Here is a 12,560-nt window from a genome sequence, read left to right as displayed (position 1 = left end):
ACCACATCTATGGGCTGCGGCAAACACTCTGCTGAGCACACCCAGAGAGCCAAGAGGAATGGGGGGGGAGGGGGGCTTTAAAAAGTCACAAATAGGAAGTGACACAATTAACATGGGGTCACATTTTCCCACTGAAAAGGCATGGGACACCCTCTCCCCACTACCCCCAGAGGCCCAGTCTCCTCTGAATAGCTGTGCGGGAGACTTTGCCTTTTCCTGAACAGGAGCTGAGGGTTTAGCGCAGCCAGTAACACAAGCAAAATGCGACAGCAGAAGTTTTGCCATTTTGCATAAATTAGAGACACAGTGATGCTGAGGTGGGGGGTGGTACTGGGAAAGTTCATAGCAGGAAACAACTCCCCACTTGTCTCCCATGTTTCCTGCTCCCCCTGGAAACTCAATTCTAAAGTCAGTCCTCTCATCAAAAATAGAGGCAAAAGCGGGTTTTCGGGGATAACATAAAACCCAGTCTTATATATGCAATGGGGGCAGAGTATTTCAAAGTCAATATCCACCCCTTCCAGCTTCACAGTGCCTGGCTATCATTTGCCTTTCCCCAAACTAGGAAGGACAGCATTAACAAAACCTATTACCCAAGTGTTTAGATGTCTTTCAAAGCCAGTCCTCTCCCCATACTGGAATTTGATTTGTCATATTAGTTTTAATTATATGATAGATTAACAAGGGACAATGCCACCAGGTCACACAAAATACAGGTTTGGTTTAAAAGAACATCCATGCATAGAGAAGGAAGGAACACATTTTATCATGATAAAAGTTAAAAACCTCTCAAAATTCAGATATTTCTTTATAGTGTTGGAAAGCTGAAAACCATGGCATCGGGCTAGTAAAAGGCAACAGAACATAAATGACTAGAAACCGAGAAACTGTCTGATAAATTTCAAAATACACAAAAAGTAAGTTAGAAGTTTCAAATGCAGTTTTCATCCTCCATGTGAGTGAGTGGCAAGGAAGCACTTAAGATTTATATTACACAGTATTTCTATAAAAAAAGTCACCACAAGCCATTTTGCTGCCTTGAATGCCTGGCAGGACTATTTTCCCAAAAATATTCAACTCTAGAAGACAATTTAAGTACATGCAATCAACCACTATCTTTGGTTTCTGAATATGGAACAGACTGAAGCCAAATCCACACATACAAAAATAAACTACAGACTGTTAACACTCTACAGCACACAAGCACAGTGGGGGCTTTTAATGATCTGTGACCTATCACAGGGTGGCAGTGACCACAGAGTTTGGTTTAGTACAGAAGGTCAAACTCCAAATGACTGGTTAAGAGGAAAGAGGGGATTTTTTTTTCTTAATACACCTTGTGGTAGTGACAAAGCAGCAGAGCAAGCTGCACATGCCATCTCCCATTGAAGCAAACATCCTTTGTAGCCTTTGTAGTTCTCCACAAGTGCATCTCTACCAGCAGTAGAATAGACACTGCTGTTGCATTACTATTGTGCCATCTAGCCCTGCTCTGAGTAGCATTAGACAACATGGCATGAACACTTGAGCCTTGTTTATACTGATTCCTTGGTTGCTACTGCTGTTGGAGCTGCATGCTTGAAATAAACTACAGGTATGAAGTCTGCTATTACAGACAAGGCTCAAGAGCATGCTTTGCAAGCTTCACCTGCCCTCTTTCTAAACCCACTGCATCTTCCTTTCTACCCCAGCGGTTGTCATTTGCACTATTTATAAACAGGCATTCACCCCCATGCTCTAATTACCCTTACAAAACACACCACTAGACAATCTCTAATTCTAAGACCATCTAAGAACACCCCTCAAAGAAACCAAATGTAACCATATGTCCTTCTATTATATGCCAGCTCAGTACTGCACTGTTTGGGACACTAGCTCTATAGAAAAAGATCTAAATCCCAACAAAACTCTTTAAGCTCAAGTTTAAAAAGCTTCATGAACATTTGTATTCATATGCAGTACTTTATGCCTAAAATACCTGACAGTGTCTAACAACCAAACCTAACTACTTAGGAACCACGGGCTACAGTGAAGTTTAGGCTGACTCCTCTTTGGGCAAGTCAATTACAACTACTGCTCTTTAAATTTAAAATATAAAGCAGCTGGCTGAGTTCCATGAAACAAGTCAGTAGGTTTCCTTTACTTTTAATAATCCTGGAATTATATTTAGTCCTTAACTAAAATAAGGAGACGACATGGACTGTAAATAGCCAGAATTTATTTGCAGCCTACTAGATAAAAATAACCTGGATTCAGGAAAGGCTAAAAGCAGTATAGAGGATATTTTTGTAACGTGCTAAAACACAGTTCCAGAAAGAATAGCAACAAACCTTCTGACCCCTGGTAATTGGATTCCCCCTGCCTCTCTTGCCAAGTGGACAGCTATGACTGCTTTCTGTGCCCTGACAAAGCTCATTCAGACTCAATTGAACTGCATATTCTTCCCTTATTCTCATCATCTATGGCAAGCTTTTAGAAGCAGGGCGGATACAAATCAATGTTTTGATTTAAAATTAATACATTTTTCTTTAAAAAAGTCTGTTTAAACTATGAAATTACAACCACCTATGTTAAGACCTAAATTTATTATAATCTATTAAAATCGTATAATTAAAAAATGCTGCATCAAAAGGTCCTCAAATTTTAATTAATTAAAGATGCTGCTTTTTAAATTATATATAGAATCATGGGGAACATCTTTAACTTCTGAAGTCCACTCAGGCCATATAAATATGTCACAATATCGTTTATTACATTATCTACATTATTTTTGGTCTTTACTATAGAACAAAAGCTGCTATTTACACTTTTCCACATATAAGTAGTTTTGGTTTCTGTTGTGCAGAAAACCTTAATGATTTTTGGTCTCAATTTAGTTAGCAGGTGCAGAGAAACTATTTTCTCATTTGGACTAGTTCATTCAAAGCTGAGATACTGATTCAGAGTTGAGAAAGCAGAAATGCTTGTTTTCTTTTTCCAGTCAATAAAGATAAAACAAGCATGAGAGGAGATCTACTAATTAAAAAACACATGATGGACATGAGGCCAGATTTTTAGAAGTAGTTAGGTGCCTAGTGGGATTTACGAAGCACCTAAGAATGTTAGGCACTTAATTCTGGCTCATTTCAAAGAGAGTCAGACACCTAACCTGCTTAAGCATTGTTATAAATGCCACTAATTACCTATCTGCAACTTTAGTTGCCTAAATAACTTCTGAAAGGCTAACTCATAGAAGCAGGTTAATACTTCCTTTGTTTAATAAAGTAGTTTTAAATACATAACATGTTTGATAAACTGGAAAAAAAATCCAGCACATTAAATAAAACTATATTGTATAAAAACAAATTTTAAAATGGCATTTTTGTACATTAATTTTCAATTTCCATCCAAATGGAGCTAGAAACAAATCCCAAATAAAAATTATATAGTAAATAAGTATGAGACATTTACTATTTTTAACACAATAAAAAAAGGAAAACAATCTGAATAAATATATGTTATGCTAAATTATTGCTTAAATAAATGTGTATAGTTATCTTCCTGGTTAGCAAAAAAAACCAAACCAAATTTCATGTAAAGGCTACTTTTTTGCAAGTCAACATATTTTAACAGTTATACCAACCAATAAGATTGAACCTCTCTAGGAAAAGAACTACAGTAACAAAAATGTAGAACAAGATTAGAATCAATTATTTAAATGAAGGCATCGTGCATACTGATTTAAAATAAAACAGGGCTGTAGAGCAACCTGAGGACCATCAGTGACTAGGGTACAAGGACATATGGAGTAAAAACGAGAATCCCAAAATGGGATCTTATGTCAAAAGACATGTTTAGCCTCTTACTTTGAAAAGTCTTGGGAAGACATCTGTTGGCTGCCCTCGTACCACAAACAAGCAGGAGCCGAGTTTTCTTAAACTGTTGTCCAAGTCTTCCAGGGACTGGAGTAGGAATCTGTGGAGGAGAAATAAACCTAGTTAGCAGTATAGCTCAAGGACTAGTGTAAAGATCACACAGCCAGTAAACCTAAGATTCAATTCAGCTCCATGAGCTAAATGTTAAGCCAGGAAATATGACTTCCAAGAATTCTGCTCAGTCCAACAGTTGGCAGAAACAGAACAGAGAGACTGCTGTGCCAGCCAATTCCCTACCAACCACACCAACACTGCCCAGACAAACGCAAGATGTGCAAGAGCTCTCCAGGTCCTCCTTGCTCTTGTAATCCCATCTACTTATGATAGTTACTCTCTGGGCTTTTAATGCCCATCTGGCAGTTTGAGCGTCCTTCAAACTGATACTTCCCAGACGCAGTAATATCTATGTGGAGAACTTCAGACAATAGAGCATCTGGCAGAATATATTGTAGAGAATAATCTTCTGCTGGAGGGATTTTAGATGTGAAATAATATGGCCTCTCTCCTCCAGGCTCCTATTTCAAAGCAGTGTTCCACAGAAAGCCACGGATTACCCCAAAGATGACAGTTCTGGGTAGGTACAGGCCATGCACAGCACAAAGTGACACAAACATTTCTATCCCATCAGTAACAGAGGCCAAACATACAACCAAGACTTCAGAGATGCAGCATCAGTACCTAGGACAGCTGCAACTGTACTATAAATTTGTATTCCACTGTGACCTTGACAACTAGGTCACTTGTCCACACTGCATCTCCTTTCTTACCTGGGATACTAACTTCACTCCTGACTCAGCCCCAAAAGCTGCTGCCAAAAATGGTCTCTCACAGTGTTTTGACCTTATGTTTCACATACATCACTTCATTAACTATAACTAATGCTTCCTTTGTTTAATAGACCAGTTTTAAATACAAAACATGATGGGATACACTTTTCATTCTTGTGTATCCAGCACAGTTAAGGTTATTCTATTAGTTAAATAAAACTATTTTAAAATGCTGTTTTTGTGCATTTTAAATTGAAATCTAAATTTCCAGCTTGATACAAATCACAAGTAAAATCAATCAAATAAATAGGAAATATGACAGTCACCATTTTCTGACAAAAAATAAAAATCTGAATAAAAAGTAAATTATACAACTACTTAAATTAATGTGCATAGATACAATGTAACCTCCCGGTTACCAAACAGTAGTACTTAATTTAGTGTAAAGGCTATACATAGTAGGAAATCAACATGTTTTAATGTCAACAGCCAATGAGAATCAAACTTAAGAAAAAAAAACTAAGAACAAATGCAAAACAAGATTAAAATTACTTAAATCAAGTTTCCTAGCTTCCTCAATTAAATCACGATTTAAATCAAGCCACCCTATTTCACTGCTCCCTCTGTGCTGCATATCAACTTCAAGTTTCTTTACGTTGTTTTCAAGGCCCTACAAAAAGCAACTCCCCATCTACATCTCTGCTGTGTTCTGCTTTTGCATAATCAATGGGTTTTTTGTGATGCTGCCAGCCTTAATAAACTTTTCATCTGTTCACTGGCAGCTTCTCAATGCCATGACACTTGGAATTCCTTCCAAAATTTATTTGCCAAATGTCTACCTCACCTCATTCAAATTACTCCTAAAAGCCCACTTTGCAGGCACTAGTGTTTTGTGGGTGATGCGGCAGATCATTTAAGAAGCCTTCATACACCTAGGCCTGACAGTGGGCATATGGCTAAACAATTATATCGCATAAACCAGGAACATCCTCACTCCTCCTCGGCTCTGCTGGGGTCTGTTGGATCCTCACTTGTCTATCTAGTACATCATTTAAACTGCAAGCTCTTTGTGGTAGGGACTTGTTTATGCATTTCCTATGAAGCAGGAAGACAGTGTTTAAAGAAAGGGGGCACTGGACTCAAGAACAGGAGTTCCAGGGTTCCACACTCAGCTCTGCTGCTTACTCACTGTGCTATCTTGAGCATCCCAGTTCCCCTCTTTCTTGGTTTCCCCATCTCTAAAATGGAAATACTTACCCTACCTATCTCAGTAAGGTATTGAGGGGGTTAATAATAAATGCAGGTATTACATTCGTAACACATGTACGGGCACTAAGACAATATGTAATTTCCAGCATGACCAATTTCACAGAGTTAAGTAAAACATGGGTTAACATATCTGCCTTATGATACAGCTCTGTGGTCCGACTCCTAATATAGGTCACCAGTGAACGCAAGTGGCAGAAAAATAAGCAAAATACAAATCTCTCCTATACAGAGGCAATCTGAGTCCCCGATTAATATTATATATTTACAGAGCACCTTTCTGCCTAACAATCAGGTGTAATGATCTCATACATTGAGAATTGTAGCTCTGGGGATGTAACTGTAGGGAAACATGGGATTCCTAATAAATTCCTATGTAACTTAAAATGTATTCTCATAATAGGTTATCCAGGGCAGAGGTGCCCAAAGATGGATCATGACACAGCTTCAGGTGATCCTCCGGCACAACTGCATTCTTTAACTCCACGTGACCTGTGTAACTTAAGTACAAGCTATATAAATGTAATGTTTTGACCTGTATATGTTAGACAGAATATAGAAAAAAAACTATTTAAAAAAAAAAGAAGCTGCAACATGTTAAGTTTAATTCTCAAGAGTATAATAGTGCATTTCACTGCAAGATAACCTAGCAGCATATATGCAGTCTGCCATTCACAACTCTAAAAAAAATGGCAAGCAGTATTGCAATCTGACATAGATCACTTTATTTTTCGAAAATGAGAAGGGTGCACTAGGAGAAGAAAATGAAAGTCCTGGACCATCTACAACTACACAAAATGAACCGGCTGAAAAAAATAAAGTGGTAAGAACATATGACGACACACACACGAAGCCTGGATTCTCCTTTACCGGATTGGATGAATACCTGTTGCATTAGTGTGTTTAATATAACTTATTTTATATTTTTATATATGATTATTTTCTAACTAGTAGAGAGTAGGGTGGGGTCTTTACTTACACAGCACATAAATTCAGATTTCTAAAAAAATTGAAAATATAGTGTTCAAAGTTGGACAACTATTTTGTTTTAAAATCAACACCACACACTTTTTAAACAATTTTGTTAACATTGTTGTTGCTTATTGTTCAGTTTTATACAAAACTGTTTTTTCCCTTTTTGACCACCACATTTTGCCCTCAACATTTTTTAAAATTGTAGTTTCACTACAACTGTTTTGTTTCAAAGATCCTGAAGCATTTCTTTCAGTGCATATTGCTAGAGATTTCTATCATTACAATTGTTTACACTAAAATGAAAAGGAAACATGTACACTGGCTATTTATAGTGTTATAGTTTATATGTAGGTAATAATTAAAATTAATAATTTTCCTCAAGAAGTGTTAGTAGTGGGCCGCAGTGCCTATTGCAATGGCACTGGTGGGCCTCAGGGAAAAAAGTTTGGGAATCCCTGATCCAGGGGACCAGACAGCTTGGAGTGGGGGACATTAATGGGATAGGGAGTCTTTCTACTTCAGTTTAAGTTGGAAGTGACAAAGTCTCACCTACCAATGGCTGTTTGACGGCCCATGTGAAAAGGGTCACAAGCAGCCTGTTCATTTCATAGTGAATGATGCCCGTATCACTAAGAATAGTGCCTAGGTCAATGGGGCCCTGACTGGATCCTATAGGCACTTCTGCAGTAGAAGCAGAACCACCACAGTTGCTCCCAATTCACTGTGTCAGTGGAAAAATCAAGGATTGAATGGGTCAGAGATTAACTAACCCCTCTCACACAGAGCTGTGGTCCCCCCAGACCACGAGTGAGTCACTGGTGCAGTAGCATAATCCTCCCTTCTACCCAGGCTGCTCCTGTTTTATGACTAGATTGCAGCCCTGAAAACTAAAGTTAAGCCAGAATAAACTTCACAGAAAATTTTGAATACCCAGATTTCTGCATTTCTAGTTGTTTCGGTACTTTTAGAATTTTGAGTTGTGCTATGTAGTGCTTTTAAAAACCATTACCAGAATCCAGAATTTAGCAATAATCTTGCCACTCAAAGACTAAGTGGTGATGCACAACGTAAGTGACTGATGAGTTAGTCCTACAATTTCCCAAATACTTTCCAAAGAGCATGCAGAGGATTTTTAACCAAGTGACTGTTCCCTCATTAAAACCTTGCAACTGGACACAAATTCTGAAGGGGTGCAAAGAAGATTAGGTTATGCCTGCTCTTGCTTTGGTGTAGAACTCCTGCTTGTGTGCACAGCAGCATTGTTAACGTAAATCCCCACTTAGCTGTCCAAATATGCAGGCAGCCAAGACCGTAAGATCAGTATTATATAATGTTAGGAGAACACAACTTGGATGCCTACTAGGTTAAAAATCCTGCTCCCTGCACAGACATTGCACACCCAGCACATTCCTTCAGTTCCATAACTGAGGAACCCCTGCCCCCCCAACAAAAATCTGTCCACCCAGTCCCTCTCCTCCCAGAAGCAGCCAAAGTATACTTCCCTAAGACTCTGGGGGGGTGGTGGGGGGAACAGGAAGAGGATAAGGGTTTGTGTATACGTACACACACACAGAATGGCTGAAAGCTAGAGACAGGGTGTTGATTATTGCTGTCATATAGCTCTGAGGTTTCAGGGACTTGTACAGAGTAATGGGAAAAAGGAGTTTCCCCAAAGTGAAACATGCACCAGCCACAGCTGCTTTACATAATCTGGCATCCTGTATGTTATGAGATTTTTCTAAAACCCATAGCACCTTCTCACATGGTCAGAAATGAGATTCCAAAGGCTGCAACTGAGCTGGTGACATGAACAAGGTAACTTCTGCATGGAACTGGTTTTGAGCAAAGTTAGAAGAATTGAAAGTCCAGACTTAGGGGTAGCATACAGAATTTTTACTGTGCAGAGACATTTAGAGTAGCAAGATCAGCTAGACCCACACAAATAAAGTAATACCTCAAAAACATTCTAGCACTTAGGAAGAAACTCTCTCCCTCCCCCGCCCATCCTTAAAGCAACATATCTTTAAAGTATGTGATAAATGTTACTTTCAATGGAAGGGTGAATTAATTTGGGGCTGATACTTTTACCATTATTCTCCACTGGAGCACAGAATATTGGAAGACACAGTTTTTCAGGGCCAAGATCTGTCCTTTACCAGCTGCTTTTTAACACAGCTGAGCGATATTTGAGGGCACCCAGATTCTCACAAATTAAGCACTAAAACAATCCTGCACTGGCCCCTGATGATTAACTAGCTATGACATAGCAGGTCTTTCCCATCTCTAACACCTAGGATTCTATATGCCGGGTCTAAGGCCAGCTACAAATTTGAAGCATTTCCAAACCAGTGGAACAGGAATGGATTTCTAATTAAAAGAGGTGCAGCACTGGCATTACATACCAACACCTTTCAAAAGCTGAGCCAGACATCAACAACAAGATTACGCCCATCTGCAGGCTTCCCGGCACGATCCAAGCTTTTCCAGTTTTTTCAGACTATAAACAGTCTTTAGAGGTTGGTCTGTAGTTTGTATAGTGGGGAGCACAGGGAATGCCCTTCAATTATGTCAAAAAGTAGACATTTATATACTGTTTCAACTGCCCTCATTTCAGAATGGATCACAAAACTGGTCAAAACACAAAACACAGTTAATGGCCAACGACTTAGAGAAAACTAAGACAGCACTTAAAACCACCACACACAAAACTCATAAGTGCCTAAGGTAAAGAATTCCTCTTTTCACTTCCTATTCAGAGACATCATGACTCAGAGTAGAGAAAAGGCTTGTCTACTATTGCAAGTACAGGTCAGCACCCCACTGCTTGTTCTAACTACCATCAGGGAGAATATATAACTATGGAGATGAAACACATGAGGTGGTGCACTTCTCTGCTGCAGCAGCACACGTTGTTTGTGGACCACTAATGTTTGGGAAGAGTCCACCCCTACTGAAGCAGTAAGTGGCAGAATGACGTAAAAGGCACGCACAGCTTGGTCTCTACAGCAATGAAGTACATACCCACAACAAAATACACGCAGCCCATGTGTTAAATAGCACATTGCGCAACCATCCCCAGTTCACTGACATAACAAGAAGCAGATCACGCTTCTTGCTGACATGTGACGACGTTAAAGGGAAACCTGTGCTGTTTTCACTGGTTCTGGTCTCAGAATGACCCAAATATCCATGTAAGGGGGCTAAGATGTGTCTCACTACTCACTCGCGCAGGGCACCCGGGCAGACTGGTGACCGGCAACCCAGACGCACCGATCCCAGAGCAGCAAAAGACAGCGACCAAATGAACACGCAGCCAGGCCTCTCTTACCTAACGCCCGTGTCCTGGGGACCAGGGCCCTGCAGCCTAGCAAAGGCAGCAGCAGTCGAGGCTCAACGTAGCCGGGAAGGGGCAACAAAATCGGGAACCGTTCCCCAAACGGCAGCGGGAGGACTGCCGGGGCTGGGGGCCGCTACCAGCCCCTCCCGAGCCCACCTTCGCGGGTACGGGCAGCACACGTGCCGCAGGGGAGGGGCTCCGCTCGGAGGCACCAGCCGCGTAGCTAATGCATCGGACTCCCCGCCCCCCTGGGGCCGCTGCCCGGGGCGCCCAGCCCGGGAGCCTCCGTCTCCCCCTCGGGAGCCGGGGAGGGCGGGAGGCAGCCCGCGAGCCGGGGCGCCCGCTCCCCCCGCTTACCGCCAGCGGTTGATGCCCACGGCGGAGGAGGCGGCGAACCAGGGGTCCAGGATGTAGATACATCGGACGGAGCTGGCGTCCCGCAGCGCGGCCTGCAGCGCCGGGTTGTCGTGGAGCCGGAGCCCCCGGCGGAACCAGTGGACGGAGCGGGCCAGGCCGGGCGGACTCGAGCCAGCAGCCGCCATCTCTGCCGCGCGGCTTCTCCAGACCCCGACGCCCGCCCCACCCACGCGCCCAGGCCGCCTCCGGCGCCCCGCCCACATCGCCCGTCATTGGCCGGGGAGTCCATTGGGCAAACCCTCAGCGGCACGTTCCTGCCGCGTGCCGAGGGGGCGTGGCTGCGGCGAGTCGGGGGTTGCGCCGATGGGTCAGGAGGAGGAGGAGGGCGAGGGGGGAGAACAGGCCTACGGGGGCCGGTTGGGGCAGGGCTGGTCCCGCGCAGGACCGGTGTCTGCTACTGCGATGGGGCCCGCATGCGGCTGCCGTTGCGAGGGGGCGCCCCGGCCTGGCTGCCGGGTCGGCATTAGCTGCCTGGGAATAGAGAACCCCGCGGCGCCCAGTGACCGCCACAGCTCGGCTGCACGAGCCCCGAGCCTGCGCCCCTCCGCTCAGCACCGTTCACACTGCAGACTCCTGGCGGGCTGCCCCGGCGCCGCTACACGGCGAGAGTGGCCTTGCCACCCCCAGGGATGCCACACGTTCCTAGGCCCCAAACCTCATGAGATTTACAGAGAGCCACACGCAGGGAATTGTGGGTCGCTGCCTTCAGGGTTGAAGGTTTCAAGCTAATCTCAAGGACTGAATTTTTTTTAAGGAAAGATTCAATCCTGTTCACATGATTTCGGGGTCAAGGGCTTTAAGAAAAAGACTATCTCAAGTCTGATCTTAAAATCACGAGAGTTGGCAACACTGTTTTTAAAACCCAGTGTTCTATCTAATTTGCCTCCCATCCTCCTCGTTCCTCAGTGAGCTCTGTGAGCAGTGCTAACAAAGTGTAGCTGTGTCCACAACTTCTGGGAAATCCAGGTGAGACACACACCTGACTAGAGCCAAAAGCGTTATTCAGGCTGAGAAATCCTTCTCTGAGCGCAGTGATTTTCAACCTTTTTTTATTTGCAGACCCCTAAACAATTTCAAACGCAGGTGCAGACCCCTTTGGAGATCTTAGACATAGTTTGTAGACCCTCGGGGGTCCGCAGACCACAGGTTGAAAACCACTGTCCTGTGAATCCCAGGGAAATTGGTCCTGTGATGCATAGAGGGCAACTATGGGGGATACAGATGATGGGGGATTCCCAACACAGCACTCTTTAGGAGGACAGACTATCTGCTTAGTGACTGCACAACCACTATTATCTGACAGGTTTCAGAGTAGCAGCTGTGGTAGTCTGTATTCGCAAAAAGAAAAGGAGTACTTGTGGCACCTTGTTAGTCTCTAAGGTGCCACAAATATACTCCTTTTCTTTTTACTATTATCTGAGGCACTCAAGAAGCACCCAGAATCTGTATGGTGACATGGTGCTGGTTGCTTGAGACCATACTACTAGAACAATTCCTTGCAGAATACAGGAGTGAGTCCTATCCATACACACAGCAGCGAATATGCATGGAGGGAGAAGGGTAATGTCCTTCATGCAGCCACATCTGAGCTCAGTGCTGAGAATCTCAGCAATTCCACTGATACGAGACCTGATCACTTAAAAAACATGAAACTATGGCTCTCAGAACGTGATTACAGGCCAACAAGTCTGAGGGGAGAGGCTACACCTACAATGACAATTCAGTGTCAGGTTCAGAGACAGGCAATAGTGAAAGGCCAGGACTACTACCATGCTGAAGCAAGTAGAAGGAATATAGGGTCTCCCTGTGTACCAGGAGCACGGCAGAAACCACTATTTATCTTGCACACTTTGCCAGCTCTGCAGACCAAAACAGTCCCCAAGG

The 12,560-nt window shown here is 43.0% G+C and overlaps 1 protein-coding gene across 1 annotated transcript in view; it reads right to left on the bottom strand.

Moving 5' to 3' along the window:
* CRY2 (cryptochrome circadian regulator 2) overlaps positions 1-10,832 on the bottom strand; it is a 38,487-nt gene extending 27,655 nt beyond the window's left edge. The window contains exons 1-2 of the mRNA XM_077818589.1: positions 10,617-10,832; positions 3,846-3,954 (exon numbers count right to left, since the gene is read on the bottom strand). Of these exons, the coding sequence (XP_077674715.1) occupies positions 3,846-3,954; positions 10,617-10,801 (294 nt within the window). The 5' untranslated portion in view covers positions 10,802-10,832. The remainder of the gene's footprint in view (positions 1-3,845; positions 3,955-10,616) is intronic.
* Between the last annotated feature and the right edge of the window lie 1,728 nt (positions 10,833-12,560).

The sequence above is a fragment of the Eretmochelys imbricata genome, chromosome 6 (genome assembly GCF_965152235.1).
Source record: "Eretmochelys imbricata isolate rEreImb1 chromosome 6, rEreImb1.hap1, whole genome shotgun sequence".
Taxonomy (NCBI): domain Eukaryota; kingdom Metazoa; phylum Chordata; order Testudines; family Cheloniidae; genus Eretmochelys; species Eretmochelys imbricata.
This window is presented reverse-complemented; position numbering and strand designations above follow the sequence as displayed.